Below are 18351 nucleotides of genomic sequence, written 5' to 3'. Positions count from 1 at the left end.
GTGGGGCGTGTATGTGTCCATACTGTATGAAATAATAAACCAGACCATCTTAAGTATATGTTACCTTTTTTTTTTTTTTCTCTATCTATTGCATCTGTGTGCATCTGTCTTGTCTGTCTGTGTTTTTCTGACGTCTGTCTCTGTCCGTCACTCAGGTTGTATCTCTCTGTTGGGAATGGAGGGCGGAGGCATTGCTGAGTCTCAGATCTCGGCCTCGTCGGTGCACTACGGATTCCTGGGCCTGCAGCGCTGGGGGTCTGAGCTGGCACGCCTCAACAACAAGGGCCTGGTTAACGCCTGGACCTCAGCCTCCTATGACAGGAACCCCTGGATTGAGGTCAGTACGGTACAACAGTCAGGTTCCAATACCACCGTCTGGCTCGTGTTCTTTAAACATAAAAACAGAAGAAAACTAACTGAAGCCAAGTGACTACCTGGTGTTGTATAATGAGAGGCTTTTTCTCTGCTTTGCAAATTGTGATAATAATCTGGTGCAGTTCCTAATGAACATGATCCTGATCTAGTCTAGCAGGATATCTCCACATTAAAGTATCTCTAATCTACTGTTCTAGTCTAGCAGGATATCTCCATAAATCAAATCAAATTTATTTATATAGCCCTTCGTACATCAGCTGATATCTCAAAGTGCTGTACAGAAACCCAGCCTAAAACCCCAAACAGCAAGCAATGCAGGTGTAGAAGCACGGTGGCTAGGAAAAACTCCCTAGAAAGGCCAAAACCTAGGAAGAAACCTAGAGAGGAACCAGGCTATGTGGGGTGGCCAGTCCTCTTCTGGCTGTGCCGGGTGGAGATTATAACAGAACATGGCCAAGATGTTCAAATGTTCATAAATGACCAGCATGGTCGAATAATAGTAAGGCAGAACAGTTGCAACTGGAGCAGCAGCATGGCCAGGTGGACTGGGGACAGCAAGGAGTCATCATGTCAGGTAGTCCTGGGGCATGGTCCTAGGGCTCAGGTCCTCCGAGAGAGAGAGAAAGAAATAGAGAAGGAGAGTATTAGAGAACGCACACTTCGATTCACACAGGACACCGAATAGGACAGGAGAAGTACTCCAGATATAACAAACTGACCCTAGCCCCCCGACACATAAACTACTGCAGCATAAATACTGGAGGCTGAGACAGGAGGGGTCAGGAGACACTGTGGCCCCATCCGAGGACACCCCCGGACAGGGCCAAACAGGAAGGATATAACCCCACCCACTTTGCCAAAGCACAGCCCCTACACAACTAGAGGGATATCTTCAACCACCAACTTACCATCCTGAGACAAGGCTGAGTATAGCCACGGCACAACCCAAGGGGGGGGCGCTAACCCAGACAGGATGACCACAACAGTGAATCAACCCACTCAGGTGACGCACCCCCTCCAGGGACGGCATGAGAGAGCCCCAGTAAGCCAGTGACTCAGCCCCTGTAATAGGGTTAGAGGCAGAGAGTCCAGTGGAAAGAGGAGAACCGGCCAGGCAGAGACAGCAAGGGCGGTTCGTTGCTCCAGAGCCTTTCCGTTCACCTTCCCACTCCTGGGCCAGACTACACTCAATCATATGACCCACTGAAGAGATGAGTTTTCAGTAAAGACTTAAAGGTTGAGACCGAGTTTGCGTCTCTGACATGGGTAGGCAGACCGTTCCATAAAAATGGAGCTCTATAGGAGAAAGCCCTGCCTCCAGCTGTTTGCTTAGAAATTCTAGGGACAATTAGGAGGCCTGCGTCTTGTGTCCTTAGTGTACGTGTAGGTATGTACGGCAGGACCAAATCAGAGAGATAGGTAGGAGCAAGCCCATGTCATGCTTTGTAGGTTAGCAGTAAAACCGTGAAATCAGCCCTTGTTTTGACGTAATATGATCAAATATTTTGGTTCTAGTCAGGATTCTAGCAGCTGTATTTCGCACTAACTGAAGTTTATTTAGTGCTTTATCTGGGTAGCCGGAAAGTAGAGCATTGCAGTCGTCTAACCTAGAAGTGACAAAAGCATGGATTAATTTTTCTGCATCATTTTTGGACAGAAAGTTTCTGATTTTTGCAATGTTACGTAGATGGAAAAAACTGTCCTCGAAATGGTCTTGATATGTTCTTCAAAAGAGAGATCAGGGTCCAGAGTAACGCCGAGGTCCTTCACAGTTTTATTTGAGACGACTGTACAACCATTAAGACTAATTGTCAGATTCAACAGAATATCTCTTTGTTTCTTGGGACATAGAACAAGCATCTCTGTTTTGTCCGAGTTTAATAGTAGGAATCTCTAATCTACTGTTCTAGTCTAGCAGATTATCTCCATAGTAAAGTATCTCCTATCTACTGATCTAGTCTAGCAGAGTATCTCTCCCTTATCTACTGATCTAGTCTAGCAGATTATCTCCATAGTAAAGTATCTCCCATCTACTGATCTAGTCTAGCAGGGCAAGGAAGAGACACTTTATGGACGATAGGTCAAAGCAATATATTGTGGCTGCCTACAAGGGAATAACTTCCACCAGTCTGTTTGTTTCCATATCAGAGCAGAGAAGACTTGGACATACTTTTTAATTCTGACAAATGTCAAATGTGTTTTATTCTCTGAGACTCATTGCATTGATGAATGTGGCTGACCTTGTCTCATTTCTTGCCCTTTTTACATAGATTGAACGATGTCATTCCCCTCTGTGTGCAGTGAAAGTTTCATGACTCTCTAGGATCAGTCATTCGAAACATTATCTTCGTTAATGTTGACTAGTATATGGTAGCACATCTGACAGTAAACCATGTTGACTAGTACAGTCAAATAGATTTAAACTCAGTTTTTCATCATTCCTGACATTTAATCCTAGTAAAAATTCCCTGTCTTAGGTCAGTTAGGATCACCACTTTTATTTTAAGAATGTGAAATGTCAGAATAATAGTAGAGTAATTTACTTCAGCTTTTATTTATTTCTTCACATTCCCAGTGGGGTCAGAAGTTTACATACACTCAACTAATATTTGGTAGCTTTGACTTTAAATTGTTTAACTTGGTTCAAACGTTTCGGGTAGCCTTTCACAATCTTCCCACAATAATTTGGGTGAATTTTGGCCCATTCCTCCTGACAGAGCTGGTGTACCTGAGTCAGGTTTGTAGGCCTCCTTGCTCACACATGCTTTTTCAGTTCTGCCCACAAATGTTCTATAGGATTGAGGTCGGGGCTTTGTGATGCCACTCCAATACCTTGACGTTGCCCTTAAGCCATTTTGCCACAACTTTGGAAGTATGCCTGGCGTCATTGTCCATTTAGAAGACCCATTTGCGACCAAGCTTTAACTTCCTGACTGATGTCTTGAGATGTTGCTTCAATATATCCAAACAATTTTCCTGCCTCATGATGCCATATATTTTGTGAAGTGCACAAGTCCTTCTTGCAGCAAAGCACCCCACAACATGATGCTGCCACCCCCATGCTTCACGGTTGGGATGCTGTTCGTCGGCTTGCAAGCCTCCCCCTTTTCCTCCAAACATAACGATGGTCATTATGGCCAAACAGTTCCATTTTTGTTTCATCAGACCAGAGGACATTTCTCCAAAAAGTTCAGTCTTCGTCCCCTTGTGCAGTTGCAAACCGTAGTCTGGCTTTTTCATGGCGTTTTTGGAGCAGTGGCTTCTTCCTTGCTGAGCTGCCTTTCAGGTTATGTCGATATAGGACTAATTTTTCTGTGGATATAGATACTTTTGTACCTGTTTTCTCCAGCATCTTCACAAGGTCTTTTGCTGTTGTTCTGGGATTGATTTGCACTTTTCGCACAAAAGTACATTCATCTCTAGGAGACAGCGTGTCTCCTTCCTGGGCTGTATGATGGTTGTGTGGTCCCATGGTGTTTATACTTGCGTACTATTGTTTGTACAGATGAACGTGGTACCTTCAGGTGTTTGGTTATTCCTCCCAAGGATGAACCAGACTTGTGGAGGTCGACAATTATTTTTTTTGATGTCTTGGCTGATTTCTTTTGATTTTTCCAAGCAAAGAGGCACTGGGTTTGAAGGTAGGCCTTGACCTTGGAGTCAATACCTCCAATTGACATGATTTATCAGAAGCTTCTAAAGCCATGACATTATTTTCTGGAATTTTCCAAGCTGTTTAAAGGCACAGTCAACTTAGTGTATGTAAACTTCTGACCCACTGGAATTGTGATACAGTGAATTATAAGTGAAATAATCTGTAAACAATTGTTGGAAAAACTACTTGTGTCATGCGTGAAAACTATAGTTTGTTAACAAGAAATTTGTGGAGTGGTGGAAAAACAGGTTTTTATGACTCCAACCTAAGTGTATGTAAACTTCCGACTTCAACTGTGTATATAGTGATCTGACAGTTAACCATGTTGACTAGTATATAGTGATGACTAGTATATAGTGTTGACTAGTATATAGTGTTGACTAGTATAGTGATAGATCTGACAGTAAACCATGTTGACTAGTATATAGTGATCTGACAGTAAACCATGTTGACTAGTATATAGTGATCTGACAGTAAACCATGTTGACTAGTATATAGTGATAGATCTGACAGTAAACCATGTTGACTAGTATATAGTGATAGATCTGACAGTAAACCATGTTGACTAGTATATAGTGATAGATCTGACAGTAAACCATGTTGACTAGTATATAGTGTTGACTAGTATATAGTGATCTGACAGTAAACCATGTTGACTAGTATATAGTGTTGACTAGTATATAGTGATCTGACAGTTAACCATGTTGACTAGTATATAGTGTTGACTAGTATATAGTGTTGACTAGTATATAGTGATCTGACAGTTAACCATGTTGACTAATATATAATGTTGACTAGTATATAGTGTTGACTAGTATATAGTGATAGATCTGACAGTAAACCATGTTGACTAGTATATAGTGATAGATCTGACAGTAAACCATGTTGACTAGTATATAGTGATAGATCTGACAGTAAACCATGTTGACTAGTATATAGTGTTGACTAGTATATAGTGATCTGACAGTAAACCATGTTGACTAGTATATAGTGTTGACTAGTATATAGTGATCTGACAGTTAACCATGTTGACTAGTATATAGTGTTGACTAGTATATAGTGTTGACTAGTATATAGTGATCTGACAGTTAACCATGTTGACTAGTATATAGTGTTGACTAGTATATAATGTTGACTAGTATATAGTGTTGACTAGTATATAGTGATAGATCTGACAGTAAACCATGTTGACTAGTATATAGTGATAGATCTGACAGTAAACCATGTTGACTAGTATATAGTGATAGATCTGACAGTAAACCATGTTGACTAGTATATAGTGATAGATCTGACAGTTAACCATGTTGACTAATATATAGTGTTGACTAGTATATAGTGTTGACTAGTATATAATGTTGACTAGTATATAGTGATAGATCTGACAGTTAACCATGTTGACTAGTATATAGTGATAGATCTGACAGTTAACCATGTTGACTAGTATATAGTGATAGATCTGACAGTAAACCATGTTGACTAGTATATAGTGTTGACTAGTATATAGTGATAGATCTGACAGTTAACCATGTTGACTAGTATATAGTGATAGATCTGACAGTAAACCATGTTGACTAGTATATAGTGTTGACTAGTATATAATGTTGACTAGTATATAGTGATAGATCTGACAGTAAACCATGTTGACTAGTATATAGTGATAGATCTGACAGTTAACCATGTTGACTAGTATATAGTGATAGATCTGACAGTTAACCATGTTGACTAGTATATAGTGATGACATAGTATATAATGTTGACTAGTATATAGTGATAGATCTGACAGTTAACCATGTTTACTAGTATATAGTGATAGATCTGTCAGTAAACCATGTTGACTAGTATATAGCCATGACTAGTATATAGTGATAGATCTGACAGTAAACCATGTTGACTAGTATATAGTGATAGATCTGACAGTAAACCATGTTGACTAGTATATAGTGATAGATCTGACAGTAAACCATGTTGACTAGTATATAGTGTTGACTAGTATATAATGTTGACTAGTATATAGTGATAGATCTGACAGTAAACCATGTTGACTAGTATAGTGATAGATCTGACAGTTAACCATGTTGACTAGTATATAGTGATAGATCTGACAGTAAACCATGTTGACTAGTATATAATGTTGACTAGTATATAGTGATCTGACAGTAAACCATGTTGACTAGTATATACCATGGTGCTTGCCTACGGAGCTGTGAGGGGAACGGCACCTCAGTACCTCCAGGCTCTGATCAGGCCCTACACCCAAATAAGGGCACTGCGTTCATCCACCTCTGGCCTGCTCGCCTCCCTACCACTGAGGAAGTACAGTTCCCGCTCAGCTCAGTCAAAACTGTTCGCTGCTCTGGCTCCCCAATGGTGGAACAAACTCCCTCACGACGCCAGGACAGCGGAGTCAATCACCACCTTCCGGAGACACCTGAAACCTCACCTCTTTAAGGAATACCTAGGATAGGATAAAGTAATCCTTCTCACCCCCCCCCCCCCTTAAAATATTTAGTTGCACTATTGTAAAGTGGTTGTTCCACTGGATGTCATAAGGTGAATGCACCAATTTGTAAGTCGCTCTGGATAAGAGCGTCTGCTAAATGACTTAAATGTAAATGTAATATAGTGATGACTAGTGATAGATCTGACAGTAAACCATGTTGACTAGTATATAATGTTGACTAGTATATAGTGATAGATCTGACAGTAAACCATGTTGACTAGTATATAGTGATAGATCTGACAGTAAACCATGTTGACTAGTATATAATGTTGACTAGTATATAGTGATAGATCTGACAGTAAACCATGTTGACTAGTATATAGTGATAGATCTGACGGTAAACCATGTTGACTAGTATATAGTGATAGATCTGACAGTAAACCATGTGTGTTTGTCCTTTGTGCAGATTAACATGCAGAGGAAGATGCGTTTCTCGGGCATCGTGACGCAGGGCGCCAGCCGCATGGGGTCAGCAGAGTTCATCAAGGCCTTTAAGGTGGCGTCCAGTCTGGACGGAAGGACCTACACTATGTACCGCCTGGACAGACAGACGAAGGAAGCTGTGAGTGAAAACACTCTCATCCTCTGAGTACACACACACACTATGGCAGATTTCTGCATTTGCACCATCTTCTACATATAGTGCATGTATTCAGTGTTCTATTTAGGGTCTAGGGCAGGGGTCTTGAACTCTGACCCTACGAGGTCCGGAGGCTGCTGGGTTTCTGTTCTACCTGATTATTAATTTCACCCACCTGGTGTCCCAGGTCTAAGTCAGTCCCTGATTAGAGGGGGAACAATGAAATAATGCAATGGAACTGGCTTCGAGGTCCAGAGTAGAATTTAAGGGGAATAGTTTATACATTCTATTCAGGGAATGGGGTGCCATTTCCCTGGATATGGAAAAAGGCATAGATTTGTTTGGGTTGGTGAACTCTGCCTTCTACAGTGTCACGCCGGGGCCACCCGTAGGAAAAATTAATGCATGCATGATGACTAAGTCACTTGAGATCAAGTATAATATTCTTCATTTCTTCTACTTCTCCAGGTGTTTGTGGGGAACGTGGACAACGACAGCACCAAGACCAACCTGTTTGACCCTCCAATTATCAGCCAGTACTTCCGCATCATCCCCGTGGTCTGTCGCAAGGCCTGCACCCTGCGCTTTGAGCTGGTGGGCTGTGAGCTCAATGGTAAACGCACAGATGTGCATGCTTACTTTACACACAAGCGCGCTCTCCACACACACTCAGACGCATGCGGACACTCCGATAACAATGTTAACAAACTCAAACAGAATGGGGTTTGGTTTCAGTGTGTCGGATGGTTCTATGGTACAGAGGGTTTTGCGTTTTACCAGAAGGTTTTTGGTTGAGGTCTGACTGAAATGATACTGTGGGAAATCAGTCTGATCCAGAATGACTCAGTACCTGTCCAGATACTCATACACACTGCCCACTTTGCATCAGATCCAGTCTGACTCAGTACCTGTCCAGATACTCATACACACTGCCCACTTTGCATCAGATCCAGTCTGACTCGGTACCTGTCCAGATACTCATACATACTGCCCACTTTGCATCAGATCCAGTCTGACTCAGTACCTGTCCAGTTACTCATACATACTGCCCACTTTGCATCAGATCCAGTCTGACTCAGTACCTGTCCAGATACTCATACACACTGCCCACTTTGCATCAGATCCAGTCTGACTCAGTACCTGTCCAGATACTCATGCATACTGCCCACTTTGCATCAGATCCAGTCTGACTCAGTACCTGTCCAGATACTCATACACACTGCCCACTTTGCATCAGATCCAGTCTGACTCAGTACCTGTCCAGATACTCATACATACTGCCCACTTTGCATCAGTCCTGTCTGGTTGAAAAAGTGATTGATCAACAACATATGGACATTTTTGCGGGGGAAACATTGGCAACGACATCTATCGTGTAAATACATTTTTTTGGGGGGGGTTGTAACCAAGTCATATTGATCATCACAACCTTGTATCCACGCTAGTAGAGCTAGTGAGATTTTGGACTGCCTTTATGTCCTCTGCAGCATTTATCCTGATGCCGTGTGTTATCTGGCGTGGTTGTATCCTGATGCCATGTGTTATCTGGCGTGGTTGTATCCTGATGCCATGGGTTATCTGGCGTGGTTGTATCCTGATGCCATGGGTTATCTGGCGTGGTTGTATCCTGATGCCATGTGTTATCTGGCGTGGTTGTATCCAGATGCCATGGGTTATCTGGCGTGGTTGTATCCAGATGCCATGGGTTATTTGGCGTGGTTGTATCCAGATGCCATGGGTTATTTGGCGTGGTTGTATCCTGATGCCATGGGTTATCTGGCGTGGTTGTATCCTGATGCCATGGGTTATCTGGCGTGGTTGTATCCAGATGCCATGGGTTATCTGGCGTGGTTGTATCCAGATGCCATGGGTTATCTGGCTTGGTTGTATCCTGATGCCATGGGTTATCTGGCTTGGTTGTATCCAGATGCCATGTGTTATCTGGCTTGGTTTAATTTACTGGGGGGGAAAAAATGTGTCTGTTTTAAAAGTGGTCAGAAATGTCCATCTTTGACTCTGTCAAAGCGTGCTATGCAGTTTGTTATTGGTCATGATGATTCCACGTGTACCTCGTACTACACTCACCACACATGCACCTAACAAACATCCTGTAACACACTGACGAAGTGAACGACTCACTGGGTCTCAGTCCAACTAACCTACACGGTACTGAGACTGCTGTAGATGTGGATGTACGACTCACCTACATGGTACTGATGTGCATGAAAGACTCAGTGTCTCAGTCCAACTAACCTACATGGTACTGATACTAATGTGGATGTACGTCTCAGTCCAACTAACCTACATGGTACTGATACTGCTGTAGATTTACAACTCAGTGTCTCAGTCCAACTAACCTACATGGTACTGATACTGCTGTAGATGTACAACTCAGTGTCTCAGTCCAACTAACCTACATGGTACTGATACTGCTGTAGATGTACAACTCAATGTCTCAGTCCAACTAACCTACATTACATTTACATTTAAGTCATTTAGCAGACGCTCTTATCCAGAGCGACTTACAAATTGGTGCATTCACCTTATGACATCCAGTGGAACAGTCACTTTACAATAGTGCATCTAAATCTTAAGGGGGGGTGAGAGGGATTACTTATCCTATCCTAGGTATTCCTTAAAGAGGTGGGGTTTCAGGTGTCTCCGGAAGGTGGTGATTGACTCCGCTGTCCTGGCGTCGTGAGGGAGTTTGTTCCACCATTGGGGGGCCAGGGCAGCGAACAGTTTTGACTGGGCTGAGCGGGAGCTGTACTTCCTCAGTGGTAGGGAGGCGAGCAGGCCAGAGGTGGATGAACGCAGTGCCCTTGTTTGGGTGTAGGGCCTGATCAGAGCCTGGAGGTACTGAGGTGCCGTTCCCCTCACAGCTCCGTAGGCAAGCACCATGGTCTTGTAGCGGATGCGAGCTTCAACTGGAAGCCAGTGGAGAGAACGGAGGAGCGGGGTGACGTGAGAGAACTTGGGAAGGTTGAACACCAGATGGGCTGCGGCGTTCTGGATGAGTTGAAGTGGTTTAATGGCACAGGCAGGGAGCCCAGCCAACAGCGAGTTGCAGTAATCCAGACGGGAGATGACAAGTGCCTGGATTAGGACCTGCGCCGCTTCCTGTGTGAGGCAGGGTCGTACTCTGCGGATGTTGTAGAGCATGAACCTACAGGAACGGTCCACCGCCTTGATGTTGGTTGAGAACGACAGGGTGTTGTCCAGGATCACGCCAAGGTTCTTGGCGCTCTGGGAGGAGGACACAATGGAGTTGTCAACCGTGATGGCGAGATCATGGAACGGGCAGTCCTTCCCCGGGAGGAAGAGCAGCTCCGTCTTGCCGAGGTTCAGCTTGAGGTGGTGATCCGTCATCCACACTGATATGTCTGCCAGACATGCAGAGATGCAATTCGCCACCTGGTCATCAGAAGGGGAAAGGAGAAGATTAATTGTGTGTCGTCTGCATAGCAATGATAGGAGAGACCATGTGAGGTTATGACAGAGCCAAGTGACTTGGTGTATAGCGAGAATAGGAGAGGGCCAAGAACAGAGCCCTGGGGGACACCAGTGGTGAGAGCACGTGGTGAGGAGACAGATTCTCGCCACGCCACCTGGTAGGAGCGACCTGTCAGGTAGGACGCAATCCAAGCGTGGGCCGCGCCGGAGATGCCCAACTCGGAGAGGGTGGAGAGGAGGATCTGATGGTTCACAGTATCGAAGGCAGCCGATAGATCTAGAAGGATGAGAGCAGAGGAGAGAGAGTTAGCTTTAGCAGTGTGGAGCGCCTCCGTGATACAGAGGAGAGCAGTCTCAGTTGAATGACTAGTCTTGAAACCTGACTGATTTGGATCAAGAAGGTCATTCAGAGAGAGATAGCGGGAGAGCTGGCCAAGGACGGCACGTTCAAGAGTTTTGGAGAGAAAAGAAAGAAGGGATACTGGTCTGTAATTGTTGACATCGGAGGGATCGAGTGTAGGTTTTTTCAGAAGGGGTGCAACTCTCGCTCTCTTGAAGACGGAAGGGACGTAGCCAGTGGTCAGGGATGAGTTGATGAGCGAGGTGAGGTAAGGGAGAAGGTCTCCGGAAATGGTCTGGAGAAGAGAGGAGGGGATAGGGTCAAGCGGGCAGGTTGTTGGGCGGCCGGCCGTCACAAGACGCGAGATTTCATCTGGAGAGAGAGGGAGAAAGAGGTCAGAGCACAGGGTAGGGCAGTGTGAGCAGAACCAGCGGTGTCGTTTGACTTAGCAAACGAGGATCGGATGTCGTCGACCTTCTTTTCAAAATGGTTGACGAAGTCGTCTGCAGAGAGGGAGGAGGGGGAGGGGAGGAGGATTCAGTAGGGAGGAGAAGGTGGCAAAGAGCTTCCTAGGGTTAGAGGCAGATGCTTGGAATTTAGCGTGGTAGAAAGTGGCTTTAGCAGCAGAGACAGAGGAGGAAAATGTAGAGAGGAGGGAGTGAAAGGATGCCAGGTCCGCAGGGAGGCGAGTTTTCCTCCATTTCCGCTCGGCTGCCCGGAGCCCTGTTCTGTGAGCTCGCAATGAGTCATCGAGCCACGGAGCGGGAGGGGAGGACCGAGCCGGCCTGGAGGATAGGGGACATAGAGAGTCAAAGGATGCAGAGAGGGAGGAGAGGAGGGTTGAGGAGGCAGAATCAGGAGATAGGTGGGAGAAGGTTTGAGCGGAGGGAAGAGATGATAGGATGGAAGAGGAGAGAGTAGCGGGGGAGAGAGAGCGAAGGTTGGGACGGCGCGATACCATCCGAGTAGGGGCAGTGTGGGAGGTGTTGGATGAGAGCGAGAGGGAAAAGGATACAAGGTAGTGGTCGGAGACTTGGAGGGGAGTTGCAATGAGGTTAGTGGAAGAACAGCATCTAGTAAAGATGAGGTCGAGCGTATTGCCTGCCTTGTGAGTAGGGGGAAAGGTGAGAGGGTGAGGTCAAAAGAGGAGAGGAGTGGAAAGAAGGAGGCAGAGAGGAAAGAGTCAAAGGTAGACGTGGGGAGGTTAAAGTCGCCCAGAACTGTGAGAGGTGAGCCGTCCTCAGGAAAGGAGCTTATCAAGGCATCAAGCTCATTGATGAACTCTCCGAGGGAACCTGGAGGGCGATAAATGATAAGGATGTTAAGCTTGAAAGGGCTAGTAACTGTGACAGCATGGAATTCAAAGGAGGCGATAGACAGATGGGTAAGGGGAGAAAGAGAGAATGACCACTTGGGAGAGATGAGGATCCCGGTGCCACCACCCCGCTGACCAGAAGCTCTCGGGGTGTGCGAGAACACGTGGGCGGACGAAGAGAGAGCAGTAGGAGTAGCAGTGTTGTCTGTGGTGATCCATGTTTCCGTCAGTGCCAAGAAGTCGAGGGACTGGAGGGAGGCATAGGCTGAGATGAACTCTGCCTTGTTGACCGCAGATTGGCAGTTTCAGAGGCTACCGGAGACCTGGAACTCCACGTGGGTCGTGCGCGCTGGGACCACCAGAGTAGGGTGGCCGCGGCCACGCGGTGTGGAGCGTTTGTATGGTCTGTGCAGAGAGGAGAGAACAGGGATAAACAGACACATAGTTGACAGGCTACAGAAGAGGCTACGCTAATGCAAAGGAGATTGGAATGACAAGTGGACTACACGTCTCGAATGTTCAGAAAGTTAAGCTACGTAGCAAGAATCTTATTGACTAAAATGATTAAAATGATACAGTACTGCTGAAGTAGGCCAGCTGGCAGTGGGTGCGTTGTTGACACTACACTAATCAAGTCGTTCCGTTGAGTGTAATAGTTTCTGCAGTGTTGCTATTCGGGGCTAGCTGGCTAGCTAGCAGTGTTGTTTACGTTACGTTGCGTTAAAAGAACGACAATAGCTGGCTAGCGAACCTAGAAAATCGCTCTAGACTACACAATTATCTTTGATACAAAGACGGCTATGTAGCTAGCTATGTAGCTAGCTACGATCAAACAAATCAAACCGTTGTACTGTAATGAAATGAAGTGAAAATGTGATACTACCTGTGAATGCGACCGGGTTGTTGAGTTCTATTCAGAAGACGTTGGCTAGCGTTGGCTAGCTAGCAGAGTCTCCTACGTTAAGGACGACAAATAGCTGGCTAGCTAACCTCGGTAAATTAAGATAATCACTCTAAGACTACACACTCTAAACCTAAACAACACAATTATCTTGGATACGATGATACGAAGACAGCAAAGACAGCTATGTAGCTAGCTAACACTACACTAATCAAGTCGTTCAGTTGAGTGTAATAGTTTCTCCAGTGCAGCTAATCAGTGGACGTTAGCTAGCTGGCTAGTGAAGACTACGTTAGGACGGCGAAATACGATAATTACGCAATTATCTTTGATACAAAGACGGCTATGTAGCTAGCTGAGAAGAAATTGCTAAGATTAGACAAATCAAACCGTTGTGCTATAATGAAATATAATGAAATGTAATGAAAAAGTTATACTACCCGCGGGAGCGAAGTGCAGATGCGACCACTCGCTCCAACCGGAAGTAGTACATGGTACTGATACTGCAGTATATGTACGACTCAGTGTCTCAGTCCAACTAACCTACATGGTACTGATACTGCTGTAGATGTACAACTCAGTGTCTCAGTCCAACTAACCTACATGGTACTGATACTGCTGTAGATGTACAACTCAGTGTCTCAGTCCAACTAACCTACATGGTACTGATACTGCTGTAGATGTACGACTCAGTGTCTCAGTCCAACTAACCTACATGGTACTGATACTGCTGTAGATGTACGACTCAGTGTCTCAGTCCAACTAACCTACATGCCCCACTAGTTGGCTGCCATATGTTGTCCATCTCTCTGTCTCTCTCTACTCCAGCATTTTCCAAACTCTGTTCTGGGGATTCCAAGGGGTGCACATTTCCTTTTCCTCCCAGCACTACACAGTGAAATCAGCACTACACAGTGAAATCAGCACTACACAGTGAAATCAGCACTACACAGCGAAATCAGCACTACACAGCGAAATCAAATTACCAACTCGTCATCAAGCTTTGATTATTTGAGTCAGTTGTGTATTTCTAGGACAAAAACCAGGACCGAGTTCAGGAAACCCTTCAAAGTCATAATGTGGGCTGTACAAAGTTCGGCCAACTCTGTTTGAAAATGTAGCATTTTAAATGACCGCCAAAAAGCTCCCAAGAACAATTGCATTCTATCATCAGAGAGCCAGCGTGGAAGATAAGTTGGGCGAACTCTGTATTCCTTATGTCTGTATTCCTTATGTCTGTATTCCTTATGTCTGTATTCCTTATGTCTGTATTCCTTATGTCTGTATTCCTTATGTCTGTATTCCTTATGTCTGTATTCCTTATGTCTGTACGGCTATGTGTTCTCACTACTCCGTCCACCTCTGGTCGTTACTGGCTGTCGTCATCCATGTGCTTTCAGTGTGCTGTTCACCGGCTGGCTTGGGCCTTTCCTGTCCGTCTCTTGTCTATCATACTTCTCTCTCTCTCTCTTTCCCTCCCGCTGCTTGTGGTCTCACTTCACAGTGTATTCAAACACGGCAGGTTGCTCCGAGCCCCTGGGCATGAAGTCGCGCCTGCTCGCCGACCGCCAGATCTCGGCCTCCAGCGTCTACCGCACCTGGGGCATTGAGGCGTTCACCTGGCAACCACACTACGCTCGGCTGGACAAGCAGGGCAAGACCAACGCCTGGACGGCGGACACCACCAAACGCAATGAGTGGCTGCAGGTAACTGCAGGGGGTTCAGAGGGGATTTTGGGAAGTGGTGTGGGTGGTGGGGTCACTTAGTGGGCAGCAGATATCCTGGAGGTCATAGCATTGGGCCAGTAACCAAAAGTTTGCTGGTTCGATTACCCGAGCCAACAATGTGAAACATCTGTCGTTGAGCCCCTTGAGCAAGGCACTTAACCCCTATTTACTCCAGAGGTGTCACACTACTGTGTGTGACCCTGTAAAACAACACATTTCACTGCACCTATCTGGTGTGTGACAATAACATCTATTTCTATTTTGGGGGGGCTATAGTTGAGGGTGATTTGTGTTGGTGAGCGAGAATCTTCCAGTACGTTCCCTGTTTACTTTACCAACAAATTACTGACCATTTTTGAATTTGATGTATCTAAGTCAGCCCTTCGCAAAGATTCTCTCTCACTGTTTACCAACAAATGACTGACAATTAGTTTTGAACTTGATTTATCTAGGTTAGCCCAAGATGCTTAATTTTCGTGATGGGGAGATGTAGTGGGGGATACAGACAGGCCACCGCTGCTGCCACGGGGATGTGTAGTTAGAAATCAGCAGCCTTGCCGCTCGAGAAGCCCTGTTTCTGTAACAGGTGGACCTGGAGTCCTGCTTGTTCTGACACGTTCTCCTTCTGTAACAGGTGGACCTGGAGTCCTGCTTGTTCTCCTTCTGTACCAGGTGGACCTGGAGTCCTGCTTGTTCTGACACGTTCTCCTTCTGTAACAGGTGGACCTGGAGTCCTGCTTGTTCTGACACGTTCTCCTTCTGTAACAGGTGGACCTGGAGTCCTGCTTGTTCTGACACGTTCTCCTTCTGTAACAGGTGGACCTGGAGTCCTGCTTGTTCTCCTTCTGTACCAGGTGGACCTGGAGTCCTGCTTGTTCTCCTTCTGTACCAGGTGGACCTGGAGTCCTGCTTGTTCTCCTTCTGTACCAGGTGGACCTGGAGTCCTGCTTGTTCTCCTTCTGTAACAGGTGGACCTGGAGTCCTGCTTGTTCTCCTTCTGTAACAGGTGGACCTGGAGTCCTGCTTGTTCTCCTTCTGTAACAGGTGGACCTGGAGTCCTGCTTGTTCTCCTTCTGTACCAGGTGGACCTGGAGTCCTGCTTGTTCTCCTTCTGTAACAGGTGGACCTGGAGTCCTGCTTGTTCTCCTTCTGTAACAGGTGGACCTGGAGTCCTGCTTGTTCTCCTTCTGTACCAGGTGGACCTGGAGTCCTGCTTGTTCTCCTTCTGTAACAGGTGGACCTGGAGTCCTGCTTGTTCTCCTTCTGTAACAGGTGGACCTGGAGTCCTGCTTGTTCTCCTTCTGTACCAGGTGGACCTGGAGTCCTGTTTGTTCTCCTTCTGTAACAGGTGGACCTGGAGTCCTGCTTGTTCTGACACGTTCTCCTTCTGTAACAGGTGGACCTGGAGTCCTGCTTGTTCTGGCACGTTCTCCTTCTGTACCAGGTGGACCTGGAGTCCTGCTTGTTCTGACACGTTCTCCTTCTGTAACAGGTGGACCTGGAGTCCTGCTTGTTCTGGCACGTTCTCCTTCTGTAACAGGTGGACCTGGAGTCCTGCTTGTTCTGACACGTTCTCCTTCTGTACCAGGTGGACCTGGAGTCCTGCTTGTTCTGACACGTTCTCCTTCTGTAACAGGTGGACCTGGAGTCCTGCTTGTTCTGGCACGTTCTCCTTCTGTAACAGGTGGACCTGGAGTCCTGCTTGTTCTGGCACGTTCTCCTTCTGTAACAGGTGGACCTGGAGTCCTGCTTGTTCTGACACGTTCTCCTTCTGTACCAGGTGGACCTGGAGTCCTGCTTGTTCTGACACGTTCTCCTTCTGTAACAGGTGGACCTGGAGTCCTGCTTGTTCTGGCACGTTCTCCTTCTGTAACAGGTGGACCTGGAGTCCTGCTTGTTCTGACACATTCTCCTTCTGTAACAGGTGGACCTGGAGTCCTGCTTGTTCTGACACGTTCTCCTTCTGTAACAGGTGGACCTGGAGTCCTGCTTGTTCTGACACGTTCTCCTTCTGTAACAGGTGGACCTGGAGTCCTGCTTGTTCTCCTTCTGTAACAGGTGGACCTGGAGTCCTGCTTGTTCTCCTTCTGTAACAGGTGGACCTGGAGTCCTGCTTGTTCTCCTTCTGTAACAGGTGGACCTGGAGTCCTGCTTGTTCTCCTTCTGTAACAGGTGGACCTGGAGTCCTGCTTGTTCTCCTTCTGTAACAGGTGGACCTGGAGTCCTGCTTGTTCTCCTTCTGTACCAGGTGGACCTGGAGTCCTGCTTGTTCTCCTTCTGTACCAGGTGGACCTGGAGTCCTGCTTGTTCTCCTTCTGTAACAGGTGGACCTGGAGTCCTGCTTGTTCTCCTTCTGTAACAGGTGGACCTGGAGTCCTGCTTGTTCTGACACGTTCTCCTTCTGTAACAGGTGGACCTGGAGTCCTGCTTGTTCTGACACGTTCTCCTTCTGTAACAGGTGGACCTGGAGTCCTGCTTGTTCTGACACGTTCTCCGTCTGTACCAGGTGGACCTGGAGTCCTGCTTGTTCTGACACGTTCTCCTTCTGTAACAGGTGGACCTGGAGTCCTGCTTGTTCTGACACGTTCTCCTTCTGTAACAGGTGGACCTGGAGTCCTGCTTGTTCTCCTTCTGTAACAGGTGGACCTGGAGTCCTGCTTGTTCTGACACGTTCTCCTTCTGTAACAGGTGGACCTGGAGTCCTGCTTGTTCTGACACGTTCTCCTTCTGTAACAGGTGGACCTGGAGTCCTGCTTGTTCTGACACGTTCTCCTTCTGTACCAGGTGGACCTGGAGTCCTGCTTGTTCTGACACGTTCTCCTTCTGTAACAGGTGGACCTGGAGTCCTGCTTGTTCTGACACGTTCTCCTTCTGTAACAGGTGGACCTGGAGTCCTGCTTGTTCTGACACGTTCTCCTTCTGTAACAGGTGGACCTGGAGTCCTGCTTGTTCTGACACGTTCTCCTTCTGTAACAGGTATACCTGGAGTCCTGCTTGTTCTGACACGTTCTCCTTCTGTAACAGGTGGACCTGGAGTCCTGCTTGTTCTCCTTCTGTACCAGGTGGACCTGGAGTCCTGCTTGTTCTCCTTCTGTACCAGGTGGACCTGGAGTCCTGCTTGTTCTCCTTCTGTACCAGGTGGACCTGGAGTCCTGCTTGTTGTCCTTCTGTACCAGGTGGACCTGGAGTCCTGCTTGTTCTCCTTCTGTACCAGGTGGACCTGGAGTCCTGCTTGTTCTCCTTCTGTAACAGGTGGACCTGAAGTCCTGCTTGTTCTCCTTCTGTAACAGGTGGACCTGGAGTCCTGCTTGTCCTGACATGTTCTCCTTCTGTAACAGGTGGACCTGGAGTCTCCTAAGAAAATCACAGGTATCATCACCCAGGGGGCCAAGGACTTTGGCGCGGTCCAGTTTGTCTCTGCCTTCAAGGTGTCCTACAGTGACGATGGGCAATTCTGGAGCATAGTCAAGGACGATGTCACCAGCACAGACAAGGTCTGTTTTA

The 18351-nt window shown here is 46.5% G+C and overlaps 1 protein-coding gene across 3 annotated transcripts in view; it reads left to right on the top strand.

Moving 5' to 3' along the window:
* Nucleotides 1-18351, top strand: part of LOC124037519 (EGF-like repeat and discoidin I-like domain-containing protein 3) — a 46896-nt gene that overhangs the window by 27707 nt on the left and 838 nt on the right. For 2 of the 3 annotated variants that reach the window (XM_046352308.1, XM_046352306.1), the window contains 5 exons: nt 156-337; nt 6937-7092; nt 7579-7723; nt 14624-14826; nt 18186-18341. In XM_046352308.1, the coding sequence (XP_046208264.1) occupies nt 156-337; nt 6937-7092; nt 7579-7723; nt 14624-14826; nt 18186-18341 (842 nt within the window). The remainder of the gene's footprint in view (nt 1-155; nt 338-6936; nt 7093-7578; nt 7724-14623; nt 14827-18185; nt 18342-18351) is intronic. The other variant, XM_046352307.1, reaches the window with a different exon arrangement.

This window comes from Oncorhynchus gorbuscha, linkage group LG06 (assembly GCF_021184085.1).
Source record: "Oncorhynchus gorbuscha isolate QuinsamMale2020 ecotype Even-year linkage group LG06, OgorEven_v1.0, whole genome shotgun sequence".
Lineage (NCBI taxonomy): Eukaryota > Metazoa > Chordata > Actinopteri > Salmoniformes > Salmonidae > Oncorhynchus > Oncorhynchus gorbuscha.
Note: the sequence above shows the minus strand (reverse complement) of the source record. Positions and strands in the feature narration are given on the sequence as shown.